A 16,473-nucleotide genomic window follows, 5' to 3' on the forward strand; every position below is an offset into this window, starting at 1 on the left:
CTTTGAGAGGTCGGCGGGTGCGCAGACGACTCCGGTGCATGCTCGCTGAACTGAAAATCAGAATGACGCGCGGTGACATCGGGACGCACGTCCGACGTCACCGCATCATTTTACGCATCGGCAAGCGGGGCCCACCCCCGCATGCCGACCCGAAGATTCTGGCCCAACACTCACCTCATCGGTCTCCCAAATTTGAGTTTAGAATTCATGTCTCTGGATCATTAGTGCATGCCTTTGGATTGTTAGTTCAGTAACATAATCATTATGCTATCATTCCCCAACAGCTGCATTCAGTAATAGACTAATGTTAGGTTGTTGCTAAAGAGAACATTTCTATGAACATGTTGCTGTGTCAAAAAAGAGGAAAATATAGCTCAGTTCAGGAGGCATTTTCCTACCAATGCCATGAATGACATGACAAAGAATTTTAACATTTTGGGTACTGTCAATACTGTGAAAATCTGAAAGATGGTATTAAATTTTTAAAAGAAGTTCAGACCGACAAAAAGTATTAAAAAATTGGCATTTAAAAAAGTAAACCAATGTATTGGAAATGTAACATGTTGAAGATAAAAGATGCTTTTACTTGCAAAGATTTTACCCCTCCAAATAGTGTGTAACAGAAGCTAGCAACATTTATTGATCAAAGATGTTTTGACTCCATTTCTCCAACTTTTTACTGGATTAAATGGGACATATTGCCAAGAATCATTTCTAAGATACTTTTTAGTATTTCATACGGTCATAATTACAGATAAGGGAGAAGAATAAAACATAAATATGACATGCTTGAGTTACCAATCATTTTTGAATGTTTATGGTTTGAGTTTATTTTGATCATAATCTACTTTAGCCCAATAAAATTAGCTACTTACCTGGCATTTTACAGTTCAGCAATGGGGATTGTCCAGTTTCACATTTTAAATCACAAGCCAACATCACTGTTACTACATATAGTTTCTAGTTTAATTCTCATTGAAGATTGATTGAAAGTTTTACAGATCAAAAATTTACCAAAAAAACTATTATTCATTTAAAGCTGGCATACAATTCACCCATGTTTAGAGTGATTACAGCCCACTCTTATGCCCCCTCTCCATATATATATATATATATATATATAATATATTACACAATAATTTGAATCACAATATTTTATGATATTGATAAAGCAAAGTATCAACAAAATTTATCTTATTCACTTTTTTAAAACAGTCCTTAGGTTGAATACGCAAACAATGCAGTTGAAAGCACTCTTTCCCAATTATCTTTGTTCATGTTGATTTTTTTAAATGTACAAATGCGTATGTAATCTTTTCTTTAAAGAAGAATGCCAACTAGTAAATTTAGTGTGGATCTTTAAACCTTTCAAAAGCTCTCCAGTTATTTGAGGAGCTTACAGAAGTGCATACTAGCAAATGAAATAAATGGAACATGGGTATGTATTCTCTTCAACACTCTTCATTTACAGGCAGTTCCTCTCTAACCATAAGCCCCCATTATGAACATTACATCATGTCCAAAAAACATGGAACTTTCTTAGTTTATATTAAAATCCACAAAGTTTAGAATACAGAGCGGTTAAGTCTTACCGTTGTACTGGATATTTCATTTCAAAATGAACATTGAAGAAACAGATAACATTGTAGTATTTAACTAAATACACACCCCAGTGTTTCCCTGACATGCTAACTATATTCAGTTGGCTGTACAAAGTTTTGCTAGCACATTAAAGCAGCACACGGTCTTGCATAAAAGTGAGGGATAAATGATTGAACAGATGTGCACTTTGGGAAGAAATTAAAGCACAGCATGACCTCATATTTCCTTATCTATAGCTTATGCTCGTAAAAGAGGGAGACATTTCTAATGAGCAGGAACTGCAAGAGAGCTGAATTACTAAAAAGCTACCCAATGGGTAAATATTGGGAGTTCCATCATTAAAAATAAAGTACAAAACTAATCACTATATGTCATTTGTTTTAAAAATGGAAAAGTAATCAGGGAAATTATTTAAATAATATACAAAGGCAGCAATGAGTCAAAGACAAACATTTAAAATTAGTATTCAGCAGTCACACAAGGCAAGTTATTAAATCAGTTTTTACAATCCTTTTGTCTATGCAGCTGCCAAAGCTATGGACTGTAGATAAAATTTAAAACTGATGTCACAGTAAACGTGAAACTTCAGCTAAGAACTTCAAAGTACAAGACAGGAGCCTGCTAAAATGCACATTATTCACTCCAATGAAGACTAGATTCATCTCATCAAAGCAAAGCATTACCAGAAGTAACCATATTGCTCAACGTAATGAATATATACATTCTATACACCAATTCACCATTTTCATTTTAAGTTGATGTAACTGTATGTTTAAATGTGAAACTGATGTAGCATTTTCTTTGGCTCATTCTGCATCACTGGATTACTTCAACATAATTGGCAGGGTACAAGCCAACTTGTCCATTCTCCAGTCGCCCCTTACACCAGCCTTGCTCATCTTCATCTTCTACCTTTGTCAGTTCATCCCCTTTTACAAAAAGACAAGTGTATTAGTTAGGATAAAGCAACACACTTCAAGAGATTTTAAAAGAAAAAAAAGCATCATTCCTAAAGCTAAAATGGTATTCATCAAGAATGCACGTCACCCATTAAATAATGAATGCAAAGTTCAATTACATGAATAACATACTACCCATTATATTACAAATTGTTTTAAATGCTTAAAAGTAATCTGTTAGAGATACTGCACAGGGAGTTCCTTATTTTCGTAGAAGTACATAACTGTAACCATTTTAAAATGTCAAAAAAAATTACAAATCAACATTCTTTTGGTTTTCTTACTTATACTTGAATAAACTTAAAATTAGGGTACGCATTACCCTGGAGACATTAACTAGAGTAAAGTGGTACGAAAGTATAATAATTTTCATAATATTTTACTGGTTTGCTGTAAAGTAGGTGTATGGGTGTGAGTGTAGATGGTTCGGTCTGAGAGATTTAATTACTTTTGGAGTCAGGTAGACTGCAAGCTTGAAATTATCAAAAGGTGTAAAAATGTACTTGAAATGTTAATGAATGAACATGGATGCTGACTTATCAAGTAAGGCGCGAAGGGAATTTGCATTTTTAGATAAGTAAAGGGATTGTTTAGATTTCAAAGGATGTTAGTCTGTTTACAATTAGCTAGATAAGCAAGGCTAAGAAGTGCATTTATTTTTTCCCCCAAAGATTACTGACAATATTAGCAGCATGAAAGTTTTTATATTATGGGAAAGACATATGGAACAATGGAATTTATATATTAAAGAGAGAGAAACATATATAAAGGAAAATGAAAGGCTATGTTGACGACCACATAAGACCTAGTAGGAGTGTGTGAAACAGCCTTGAAGAAGCTTCCAGCCATTTGTCCACAAGTCTGTTGTGTCCAGTAACTGAAGTTGCAGAAAGCCATTTGGAATTCCGCTGTCAAGTGGGTACTGTGTTAACTTGCTTTTTTTTTAAAATCTAAAATCTATTTTTGACCTGTTGCTTTAAAGGGTGTGTATAACTGGGGCTCAGGTTAATTAGGAATTTTAGGGATTGTTATAGTATTAAGTAATTGTAGGCTAATATTTGTGCTTGAAATCTTTCATTTTGTTAATAAATATTTTAATTAAAAAAAATTCTCTAAAGGTCATGGTGGACTCATTACTTCTGAATTCAGTGTACACATCCTCTCGTAATAAATACAAATTGCAAAACCGCTGTGACAGCATGGCTAAGGTTCCTTTGTGGATTTGGTTTGCCTGCCACACTTCATCTGCCATGTCATAACAAAATCAATACAAACACCAGCCCAGGATGCTTCAGTGTTTCTGTTATTTCAAATTCACACATGCAGCTCCTTCCTATTCAAAGGACTTGGTAAATCTAATCTATTTGATTTTTAACAGAAGTACTGATTGTAAAACAACGTCCACAAAGGTCTATAGCAAATATATTTTGTTACAACAAGAATTCATCAAGGAACTTTAGTCAAAACATTGATAAAATTCAGTGCAATCTGCCCTTTTATCAGAAAACAACTTAAGGCTTTTGAATTTCTGATGAAAATTAATTGACCTGAAACATTAGCTCTGTTTCTTTGCGAAATATTTCCAGTATTTTCTGCTCTTCTTTCATGGTTTTTGTTGTGTGACTATAGTTTTCTAAAAGGATAATTAATTACTGGCTTGTATGAAGTGGGAGAAAACCTCCTCAGGTCATTATGTGTAATGATATTATAAATGCCTTCATGACTATTTCCTCCGGTCAGTACCTCTTGTGAAATCAACTCTTAAATAAAAGGCTGTTTTTTACTCAACAAACTTAGCAATGCTGTGAAGTTAGCAAATGTGACGAATATTTATTTACCTTTACCATGAGTTCACTACACATAGTGACAAAACCAGTTCTTAAATTTCATTCTTGAATGATAAAAAAAACATCAGCCCTTGTGAAATTAGTTGGTGGCGTGGGGGGAGGTGGTTGCAGAGAATGGGAAGAGAAGAACAATGTTAGAGGAACCCAGGGATACAACAAGCTTCTGCATGAAGATAATATTCCATTCAGGGGATATCAAGTTGGAATATATTTCTTCTGAAAAAGTCTACCATACAGGCATTGCACAAATTTTGGTATCTTGTAATAAATTAGCATTGTTATAATTAAACTAAGAACAGAAAAACTGCCTGCACTCTTAGTTGCAAAAAGATGTCATACAGGAAAAATGTAAAAAAAAATGTGGGAGGAGGAAAGAAGAGAATTTACATCAAATATACTGTGTCAGAAATGCTTTTAACTGATGGAGCCATATGTAGAATAAGTAAAGAATGCATGCTGTGGGACCACTCAATAGGGAAGTTATTTCAAAAGTAGACATAGAATGTCTTTTTCTCAAAGGGATAATTCAAGGAATACATTATAGCAAAGTTAACAATATGATAATTTTTTTTCTATCCTTCTTTCCTCCCAGTCTTTGGACCCTCATATCTTTATACATCCTCTTAGGTGTTGACTGCTGCTTTTTGAACAAAACTTGAGATAAATATTCAGCAACATAGTAGTTTTAACAAACAGAATATCTTAACTATTAATTATTCTAAGCTACCAGAAATATGCCTCCAGAGGATGTCAGTTTATTCCGTGATTAGAAAGGATCTTTTCTTTGTTTAATGAATGTGCTTAATTGTTCAAAACATGAGCAAGCATTATTTATATATTCTATTAGCTATCTCTTAAAAGGGAAAAAGGTGTGACCTATAAACTGTTTTTCTGTAACTATCTGCTTTTTATTCATTCATGAGATGTGGGCATCACGGGCAAGGCCATTATTTATTGTTCATCCTTAATTGCCCTTGAGAAGGTGATGGTGAGCCACCTTCTTGAACTGCTTCAGTTTGTGTAGTGTACGTACTCCCACAATGCTGTTAGGGAGTTCCAGGATTCTCACCAAGCAACAATGAAGGTATAGTGATCTGGTTCTAATGCAGAATGACAAGTAATTTGAAGGGAAACCTGCAGTTGGTAGTACTTGTACGAGCCTGCTGCCCTTAGTCTCCTAGGTGCGAGAGGTCGCGGGTTTGCAATATACTGTCGATGAAGCCTTACAGAGTTGTTGCAGGGCATCTTGTGGATGGTACACACTGAAGTCACAGTGCCTCACCAGTGGAGGGAGTGAAAGTTTAAGGTGGTGGATAGTGTGTCAACCAAACCTGGATGGTGTCGAAGTTCAAGTGTTTTTGCAGCTGCATTTATCCAGACAAGTGGAGAGTATTCTTTTACACTTCTGACACGCGTTGTAGTTGGTGAAAAGGCTCTGGGGAGTTAGAATTCCCAACCTCTGACTTGCTCTCGTAGCTACATTTAAGTTTCTGATCAACAGCCACTCCAAGATGTTGATTATAGGCTATATAGCAGTGGTAATGCTGCTGAATGTCATGGGGAGGTGGTCAGACTCTCTTGCTGGAGATGGTCATTACCTGGCACTTCTTTGACACAAATATTACTTGCCACTTCATCAGCCCTACAAATTACATTTTATTGCATTTGTGAATGGACTGCTTCATTAGCTGAGGAATTGCAAATGGAACTGATTGCTGTAATCATCCTCACTTCTGACCTAAAATGAAGAAGTGATGGTAATTGATGAAGCAGCTGAACACAGTTGAACCTTGAACTCAGCCCTGAGGAACTCGTGCAATGACAATCTGGGGTTGAGATGATTGGTTTCACACAACCATAAATTCGTGAAGCATTCCATATTTTTACACTGAATGTGGAGGGTGCAGTTAAAGGTGTTTTGCCTTAATTAAATTTAAACAAAAAAAAAACCCACAACCGTTTTTCCTTTGTGTTAGATATGACTCCAGCCAGTGGAGTTTACTGTGCCCACAACACCCCTGCCCCCAGGTTTCCCTCTGACTTCAATTTCACTAATGCTCTTTAATGCCACACTTGGTCCAATTTTATGCCTTGACTTGGAGGGCAGTTTCTCTCACATCACATTTGAAATTCAGCTCTTTAAATGCTTGGATGAAGGCTGTAATGAGGTTTGGAATTGAGCAGTCCTGGCAGAACCCAAAATGAGCAGTGATGAGCAGGTCATTGCTGTGTAAGTGCCACTGAATGGAACAGTCGATGACAGCTTACATAACTTCACTGATAATTAAGAGCAGGCTGATGGTGTGCTAACTGGCCATGTGGGAATTGTTCCTGCTTTTTGTGGACAAGACATACTGAGCAATTTTCAATTTTGTTATAGTGTTTCAGCTGTACTTGAACAGATTGATTAAGGACATGGCTAGTTCTGGAGCCCAAGTCTTCAGTTCCACAGCCAGATATTGTTGGGCCCACAACCTTTACTGCATACATTGCCTTCAGCCATTTCTTGATATCATGTGGAGTGAATTAAATTAGCTGAAGTTTAGATTCTGTGATGGTGGAGATCTCAGGGTAAAGCCAAGATAGGTCGTTCACTTGGCACTTCTGGCTGAAGATGATTCTAAACGCTTCCGCCTTGTATTTTGCAGCTGGCATATAAAAGTAGGGAAGTCTTGCTACAATACAGGGCATTGGTAAGAAAGCACCTAGAGTACTGAGTACAGTTCAGTCCCCGTACTTAAGGATTGCATTGGAAGCAATTCAGAGAAGACTCACTTGGCTGATTCCTGGGATGAAGGGGTTGTTTTACAAGGAAAGTTGAGCAGGTTGGGCCTATACTCATTGGACTTTAGAAGAATGAGAGGTGATCTTATTGAAACGTATAAGATTCTGTGGGGGCTTGATAGAGCAGATGCTGAGATGATGTTTCCTCTCGTGGGGGAATCTAGAACTAGAGGCACAATTTAAAAATAAGGTGTCTCCCATTTAAAAAGGAGAAGAGGAGAAATTTCTTCTCAGTTATTCTTTGGAATTCTATCCCCCAGAGAGCAGTAGAGATTGTGATATTGAATACATTCAAAGCTGAATTAGATTTTTAATCTATAAGGAGTCGAGGGTAAGGGGAGCAGGCAGGAAAATTGAGTTAAGGCCATAATCAGATCAGCCATGATCTTATTGAATGGAGGAGCATGGTCGACGGACAACTGGTCTACTCCAGCTCCAATTTCTTATGCTCATCTGCCAGAGCACCAGTCTGGCAGCTGCGTCATTCAGGACTCGGCCAGCTCAATCAGTAGCATATTACTGAGGACTCTATTCACAGGGTTTTAAAGGAAGCAGGTGAAAACATTATCGATGACCCAACTATAATCTTCCAAAATTCTCTTGATTTGGAAAGTGTTCCTTTAAATTGGAAAATTGGGCACGTGACCCTATTTCATAAAGGCAACAGAGGAAAACCATGAAATTATAGACCAGCTTAAATTTCACCCCTCTCCTATTTTTACTTAGTTCTGTTGAAGGGTCTTGAGGACTCGAAACGTCAACTGTACTCTTCTCCACCGATGCTGCCAGACCTGCTGAGTTTTTCCAGGTATTTCTGTTTATGGATTTGTGAAGGGTGGTTCATGCCTGAAGAACATGATACATTTTTCTAAACAGATGACTAATGTGTGGACAGGGAAAGTCTATGGATCTTATTTATATGGGCTTCCAAAAGGCATTTTATAACGTCCCTCATAAGAAACTATTAATTAAAGTTGAAGCTCTTGAAATTGAAGGAAAACTATTTACTGGCTTAGGAAATTAGAGGGGCAGGAGACAGAGAATAGAAAAAATAGGCATGCACTCCAATTGGTAGGACATAACCAGTGATGTCCAACATGGATCTGTGTTGGGGCCTTAACCATTCACTGTGTTTATTAACAACTTAAATGATGGAAGAGATGACGCAAAAAAGGCAGCATTGTTAGCAGTGTAAATTGAAGCATAACATTACAAAGGGACAGTGATAGAATAAGTGAATTAGCAAAAAACTGTGCTAAATGGATTTCATTCATGGAATCCTCGCTTTTATATCCAGAGGGTTAAAATACAAGGGTGTAGAAGTCATGCTTCAGCTATACATTCAATGACATTACCATCACTAAATCCCCCACTATCAACTGCCTGGGATTACCACTGACTAGAAACTGAACTGGACCAGCCACATAAATAATGTGACTGCTAGAGCAGATCAGTGGCTAGGAATCCTGCGTCAAGTAACTCGCCACCTGACTCCCCAAAGCCTGTCCACCATCTACAAGGTACAAGTCAAGAGTCTGATGGAACACTCCCAATTTCCTGGATGAGTATAGCTCCAACAACACTCAAGAAGTTTGACACCATCCAGACCAAAGCAGCCCACTTGATTGACACCCCATCCACCACTGTCAACACTCACTTCCTCCATCACCAATGCACAGTGGCAGTGTGCACCATCTACAAGATACACTGCAGCAATTCATCAAGGAACCTTCCAAACCTGTGACCTCTGCCATTTAGAAGAACAAGGGAAACAGATGCATGGGAACACCACCAACTGCAAGTTCCCCGCCAAGCCACAAAACATCCTGACTTGGGAACATATCACCATTCTTTCACTGTTGCTGGGTCAAAATAATGCAATTCTCTTCCTAACAGCACTGTGGGTGTACGTATAACACAGACTACAGCAGTTCAAGACTGCAGCTGTACAAGGTGGCTCACTACCAGTTTGTCAAGGACAATTGGGGATGGGTAATAAGTGTTGGCCTAGCCAGTGACACCCACATCCTGTGAAAGAATAAATTTTTAAAAATGCTTCAGCTATACAAAATTATATATAGCGGGAGAACTGTGGTGTAGTGGTAGTTTCACTGGACCAGTAACCCAGAGGCCTAGGCCAATGCTCTGGGGACATGGGTTCAAATTGCACCAAGGCAGCTGGTGAAATTTAAATCCAATTAATAAATTTGGAATATAAGGCTAGTCTCATTGATTGAAACCATGATAACTATCATCAATTGTGGTAAAAACCCATTTGGTTCATTAATGCCCTTTAGTTAGAAATCTTCCCTCTTTACCTGGTCTGGCCGATATGTGACTCCAGATACGCTGCAATATGATTGATTTTTAACTGCCTTCTGAAATGGTTTAACAAGACACTCAGTTCAAGGGGAAATCAGGGGTGGGTAACACACATGGGCCTTGCCATGAAGTCTACATTCCACGAGCGAATGAAAAACAAAATCAGCCCCTCAGGAGCTTAAACTTCCTGGGCAATTACAGCACTTGTCGCATGTCAGGGCTTCTGCAAGATCCTGCCATGCATGACAGACTTAAGTACAGATTTCGTCACTATCTCTGAAGATTCAGGCCAGTATACATGACTGAAAGAAAGTTTAGATATCTTACATATACGAGATAGTGACATGGAGCAACACTATTTAAAAATGCTCGTTTCCATGACAAAAGTTATTTTTTTTTGCTGTGTAACAGTGTAAAGTGAAGAAAAAGTGAAATTTTAGATTAAAAAAAACTTGGTTGTCTATTAGGAGTCTTGAACCATGGCCGTACATCAGGGCCTCATTGGAACTTACTATAATCCATCTCAAGGCCATTCAACATGTTACAAATTTTAACAGCTCACATGAAAGCATAGAAAAACTTAGACGCAGGGAACATAAACTGACAAAATATCTTCAACATCCCAGGAGCAAAAGTAAAAGTGTGAAAACAAAATTGGAACAAATTTAATATTGAATCAAGATGGAGGAAGAACAGGGGTCAGTATATAAGATCCAAAGTCATACTGTTCCCCAGATTCACATAGTGAATACACCATAACTAACATTTTGCTGAAATATTGAAAGCTCCAAGATTCCACATAATAAAATTATTGAAATTGCATTCCAGAAGGGCTCATTGAGTCTGCATTGACTCTTTTGAAGAGCAATTCAGTTAATCCCAGTCTCTCCCTCTTCTCCCATATCTCTACAATTTTTTTCTCTTTCAAGTATTTATCCAATTCCCTTTTAAAAGCAACTATTGAATTTATTTCCACTACCCTGTCAGGCAGCACATTCCAAATCCTGACCACTCATTACATAAAAAAGATTTGCTTCATGTCACCTCTGGTTCTTTTGCCAATCACAAAGCCCAGAATTTCAACTTCTTTCAAATTATTCCATTTAGCTTGTATTCTCTTTCCTCGTTCTTCCTGCCAAAATATATCACCTCTCACTTTTCTACATTGAATTTCATGTGCCACGTGTCCATCCATTCCATTTGCCTATGTCTTCCTGAAGTCAAATACTGTTTTCCTTATTGTTTATAGCACTTCCAAATTTAGTGTCATATGCAAATTTTGAAATTGTGCCTTGTATCTCTAAGCTAAAGTCATTAATGTATATCAAAAACTGCTGTGTCCTAGTATTGAACCTCAGGAAACACCTCCTCCAGTCCAAAATACAGCCATTCACCACAACTCTCTTTTCTACCCTTTAGCCAATTTTGTATCTCTAAGGCAATTTTGTATCCCACAGGCTTCAACTTTGCTAGCAACTGTTTTTATATGGTACTTTTTTAAACACCTTTTGACATTCTTCATCTTGCATTATCTTCATCCAACTTCTCTGTCACCTCATCAAAAACTCAATCAAGTTAGTCAAACACAATTTGCCCTCAACAAATCCATGCTGGTTCTCCTTTATTAGTCCATACTTATTCAACTGGTTGTTAATTTTCTCCTAGATTATTGTTTCTAAAAGCTTATCCACCATCAACATTAAATCTGACTGGCCTATTATGGTCAGGTTTATCCTTCTCTCCTTTTTTGAACAAGGATGTAACATTTGCAGTTCTTCAGTCCGCTGGCACTCCGCCTGCATTGAAGGAAGATTGTGGCCAGCACCTTTGCAATATCTGCTTTTCTTCCCTCAGAAACCTAGGATGCTTCCTATCTAGACCAGGTGACTTACTACTTTTAGTACCTCCATTTTCATCTCATTCAATATCCTAACAACCTCCTCATTTACTGTAGCTTTTGCAAAGACATATGATCTGGACTCACTCAGAGACCCACTTGCTAAATAAGGTGGGCAGGCCTTTAGATTCAACTAGACATCCCAGTCAACAAAAAATGGCAACCATCTTTCCAACCACTCATACTTCCTACCACAAACCAACTGAAAACAAGAACTACCCTAATAATGCCTGCCCTTGACATGCAGTTCTATCTATTATGATCCAGGAATAAAATTAGATCCAAGTTCACAGGTCTCTGGATACTCACCTGCTTTGAAACTAAGCTCATCATGTTCTTGTCCTTCATAATCATACAATGCTCGCACTCGGACTTCTGATCCTGAATGATCCTCATCAAAAGGATTATCACCATTTGTTTCATTGCAGTTGAAGGGGTTGTTTGTTTCTTCATCTGACCATTCTGTGGTGTAGTTTTGGTTCTTTTCATAGCTGCTAACACCAAATTCCAAAATATAAAAAAATTAGTTACTATACTTGGCAATCAAATTATTAATCATTAGAAGTCTGTACACTTCTCGGGCCAACTGAAACTGACAATTTTTTTGAATGTAGTCTGCACATCAAGAAACACTGATTGTGAGTCAAACTAAACAGAGTATGATCAGGGTATGGGGCAATGTATTGGTGCTCTAACATCAACAATGGAAGAGTCCAGGGTGATCACTGAGCAATTCCCCACACAGTTATCCATCTAATTTTTTCCATAGTTATGGGAAAGGGAGGTCAGAGATTATCACAGGGAGGTGAGGGGTCAACAAAGAGAAGAGTAAGAAAGTAAGGAAATCACCCTGGTCACTTTCATGTATTTCTGAGCATCTGGTTGTAAGGGCTGGTAGTAGGGTTCCTCTCCTCCCAAGCTTCTCAAGGTATTTGCAAATATGCAAATACAGCACATATAGAATTGCAGCAGGAAAAAATATAATTTTATAAATGCTAAAAATGAACCTATTTTTGATTTGATGATACTGAAAAAAGCAAGTATAAGTTGGATTTACTGTGAGGCGAAGAGATGAAGTTGGGTAGCACTGTTCAAAAACAGTTAGATCCATCACTCCTTGTTCAATTTTGCTATTTATTCCCATTTTCTAATCCAGTTAAAAAAAAAGTCAGTTGTTGGTTCAGCAGTACAGGCTCGGGGAAAGTCCAAGATTTAATGTTCAGTCTGTGCTAAGCTAGTTGCTTTCATCCAGGTTGGTGGTGGTGCAGCCACTATATCTTGTCTCATTACTCCGCATTAAGGAAAATAACCTGCATTCCTATTTCAGTGTGTCCATGCTATAAGTGCTATTGTATATGTTCCTGCTGAAGATAGGATCAGGCTCAATTGTAATGTCATGCAATTAAACATCTTGTTCACGCTCATTGTCAGATATAAAATCTAACCAAAATGCTAATGGAATGTCAGCCTTTATCCCATAAGGGTTGGAGTACAAAAATTAGGAAAATATGCTTCATTTGTACAGAGGCATCGTAAGATCCAATTTGCGGTACGGATTTGAAAAATTATCTCTGTCTTCCTCTCCACAGATGCTGTCAGACCTGCTGAGCTTTTCCAGCTATTTTTGTTTTTATTGCAGTACTGCATTCAGTTTTGGGAACTGAGCCACAAGACAGATAATGGAGGGAGTGCACCACAAATTCACCAGAACATAGGACATAAGCGGATACATTATGATAGTTGCATGAACTTGGCTTTTAATCCCTTGAGTTTTGAAGGTTAAGGGCTGATCTAATCAAGGCCATTAAAATGAAAAAGGGATCTGATAGAATAGACACAGGAAACTATTTCCTCTGGTGGGGGAATCCAGAACAATGAGGCTAATCTTAAAGTTAAGAGCTAGGTCATTTAGGAGTAAAATCAGGAAGCATTTTTTTTTTTTACACAAAGGTTAGTGGATGCGAGGACCATTTTAGCTCTCAAGCATGGTTTGAAGGGCTGAACAGTCTACTCCTGATCCTATGTATTCGTATGGAGAATTTGAATAAGGTAGTGGAAGGGTGACTATAATCTAGCTAACCATCAACTATGGAGGAAGGGTGTGAAAAATTGGCAGAAAAGGTAAAAAAATAAAGAAATGGACAAAACCACATCTTTAAGTGCTCTCATTTACTCCAACAGCAAGCTATGTTGGCAGTTTACTATTATTTAAATTCAAACAGAAAAATCAAGAGAAGCTATTTTTGGTAAAACATGCCAATTATGAGTATTAAGACAACATTATTCATTCTTGCACTCTTTCAGCTCCAGTGATGAGCACAAATACAGCTTTAATTCTTCCCCTCTCCTCCCACCAAACTGACTGAAATTTGTAAAGAACTGAAAATTCCAAACTTTTAAAAAAATTTAGCATGCAAATACACAGCAACTATTTAAATTCAATAACATGGTCGCACTAAATTAGAAGAGCCACAGGAATCAATAAGATAACCATTGTTAAGGTGGCAAGTAGTTCAACAAACGTTAGGAAGATAAAAGCAGGTAAGTGTAAAAATGGCAACTCTGTAATTAAAGAAAAGGAAGAGATATATTTAGAGCTTTTTGCAGCAGAGGCCACACTGCACAAATCCATGCAATAGTCAGTACACTGACTCTGTGGAACCTAGGATCAAGAAACATTAAGCAGTAGCATGAAAGTGTGAATTTCATCAAAAACAATCTTTCACCAACTTTTTGGTTATTGTGTTCTCCTTTTCGTCGACAGGTTTGCCATTCTCCTCTTCCTCAAATGGGTTACAACTGGAACGTATCGAGTTAGTAGCACTCCGGGCAAAAAGACTGCCATTTGGGAAACAACATCATTAAGAGCAAGCTCTTTTCACCATGAAATTCAAACAATGTGTTCCATCAGCTAATGTAAATGAAATTAGTTATGCCACTGACCAGCTTCATAAATTATATTTGTTAAACACCATTATTGTGATTTGTCTAAAGATAAAGAAGTTCACCTGCACAACATAGGGCATTCTGTAATAACAGCAAAAAATTCTTACTGATTAATCCAAATCTTCAAATTAGGTTTGTATAGACAGCCTTTTGTTTTATTCTAATATAAGCTTTGGCAGCAAAAGTTTGGTATTCTGGGTTCAAAGGTTCCCTCTGTAGCCACATCATAAATTGCAGCACAGTTCTGTGATTATTTAATCCAGAATTTCTGCATAAAGAAACTAACTCTGATATCACTTGGCAGTGGAGCAATGTAAATTTTCTGAAACCCCACTGCAACCAGCATGGCCTTGTTCAAAGCAGGAAACTTATTGGAAGTTTTTGAATGTGCTGCCTGTGATTTTCCTAGCCACATGTGAGAACCCACTGCTGGTGAAGGGTCTCCACGCTGTAAGTTTGATTCAGGCACTAATGACAAGCCTGCACAAGTCACCAAAAATGAGCATTATTTGCAAATTGTTCTGATAGTATAGTCAAGCTGTAGAGGGTGACTTCTGAAACTGTAGATTCCAGAAAGCCAGTGATTTTAATCATGGACAGATAGGGCAATTTGCTGCAAAATTAAACAGAACAATTAAAAAAAAAAACAATTGAAATATTCAGTGCATGTCATGCAGAGGTGAATTTCAAAGTTACAAATAAAATAAACAATTAAGGGGTAAAGCATTAACCTTCTTTGGTTCATTACTAAATGAAGTAATCTGGTTCTGTATCAATCTGTTGGGATGGACAGCAATAATTGTTCTAAAAAGCATCCAGGCTTCAGTATAAAACTCTCAATTCATAAGCATTGCATAACTTGATACAAGAAAATTATCTGCAAGAAGCAAAAATTCATGTGTGTTTAATTACTACATGGCTGCAATGTCTGCATTGTCAGCTCCAAGGGCTGAATCTTCTGTTTGGCGAGCAGGGGCGGAGCGTAAAACGACATGGGGTGACATCGGGCGTGCGTCCTGACGTCACCCCGCATCACTTAAGATTTTCAGATTGGCAAGCGCGCAGCCGACTTGGTTGCACACCTGCTGACCTGTCAAAGGCCTATTAAGGCCATTAGACAACTAATTGAAATCATTAATGGACAATGTCACATGAGGGGACAGGGCAGCGAAATTTTTTTCTCATCTCTATTTGAAGTTTCAAATCTGAGCCGATCTCCGAGGCAGCACTTTGGGGAAAATGTTGCCCCAAGTTCTTTATTATTTCTCTCCTGTAAAACTGGTAGTAAATGTAGAAATATTGAATCTCTTACCTGCTGTATGTGGGAGGCTGGGATGCTTGATCTCCTGTCTGATTGATACTAGTCAATGTCACTCCATCCCCAGTCTTTTTAGGTTTTTCCCTCCTACTGAGTGTGCGATTGAGGTCGGCACACCATTCCTGTTTATTTACAGACAAGAGCACATGAAAAACAAAGCATTTTCTGGCCACAATGTTGTTGCATTCTGCTAAATAGTGTATACAAACAGTAAGCATTTTCAAAAAGATGAAAATTAAAGGCCATTTTTAACATTTCTATCATTATCACCCTGTAATATAGTCAAACTAGTCATAGTAATCAGAATCTAAAATAGTATACAAATGTTAAACACTATTTTGCAAACGTATTTCTTCGCCTTTAACAGTCGTACACTGACTCGTGGCGTTTTTGAGTCAAAAGTTTAAGTAATAATAAAACACATATCCTCACACTGCCATCAAAGTTAAGACAGATTTGTGGTTCCTACATTGCTCACATATGCATGAAGACAAAACATTTGATACACATTATCTACTACCAGCCTATCTCTAACCTCCTTTTCCTTTAAAGTCCTCAAAAATATAGTTGCCTCTCAGCTCTCTGCTCATTTATCTCTATTCAGAACAATTTCTACCCTGCTCACAGCACTGAGGCCGAAGTCATGAATGACACCCTCTGTGACCTTGGCGTTGGTGTGTTATCCCTCCTGTCCTCTTCAACTTCTCTTGCAAATTTCAATATGGTCAATTATGCTATTCCTCTATACCAATTCTTCTCTTGTACAGCCATCATACAGTTTCGCTATTACTGGTCTGA

General features: G+C 37.7%; 1 protein-coding gene across 9 annotated transcripts in view; it reads right to left on the reverse strand.

Annotated features, from left to right (window-relative positions):
• Positions 1-944: 944 nt before the first annotated feature.
• Positions 945-16,473, reverse strand: part of LOC121293187 (protein kinase C and casein kinase substrate in neurons protein 2-like) — a 123,167-nt gene continuing 107,638 nt past the window's right edge. For 6 of the 9 annotated variants that reach the window (XM_041215978.1, XM_041215980.1, XM_041215979.1 and 3 more), the window contains 4 exons: positions 15,670-15,797; positions 14,142-14,249; positions 11,721-11,905; positions 945-2,531 (listed from right to left, as the gene is read on the reverse strand). In XM_041215978.1, the coding sequence (XP_041071912.1) occupies positions 2,419-2,531; positions 11,721-11,905; positions 14,142-14,249; positions 15,670-15,797 (534 nt within the window). In that variant the 3' untranslated portion in view covers positions 945-2,418. The remainder of the gene's footprint in view (positions 2,532-11,720; positions 11,906-14,141; positions 14,250-15,669; positions 15,798-16,473) is intronic. The other 3 variants (XM_041215982.1, XM_041215984.1, XM_041215983.1) reach the window with 3 other exon arrangements.

This window comes from Carcharodon carcharias, chromosome 21 (genome assembly GCF_017639515.1).
Source record: "Carcharodon carcharias isolate sCarCar2 chromosome 21, sCarCar2.pri, whole genome shotgun sequence".
NCBI classification, from domain to species: domain Eukaryota; kingdom Metazoa; phylum Chordata; class Chondrichthyes; order Lamniformes; family Lamnidae; genus Carcharodon; species Carcharodon carcharias.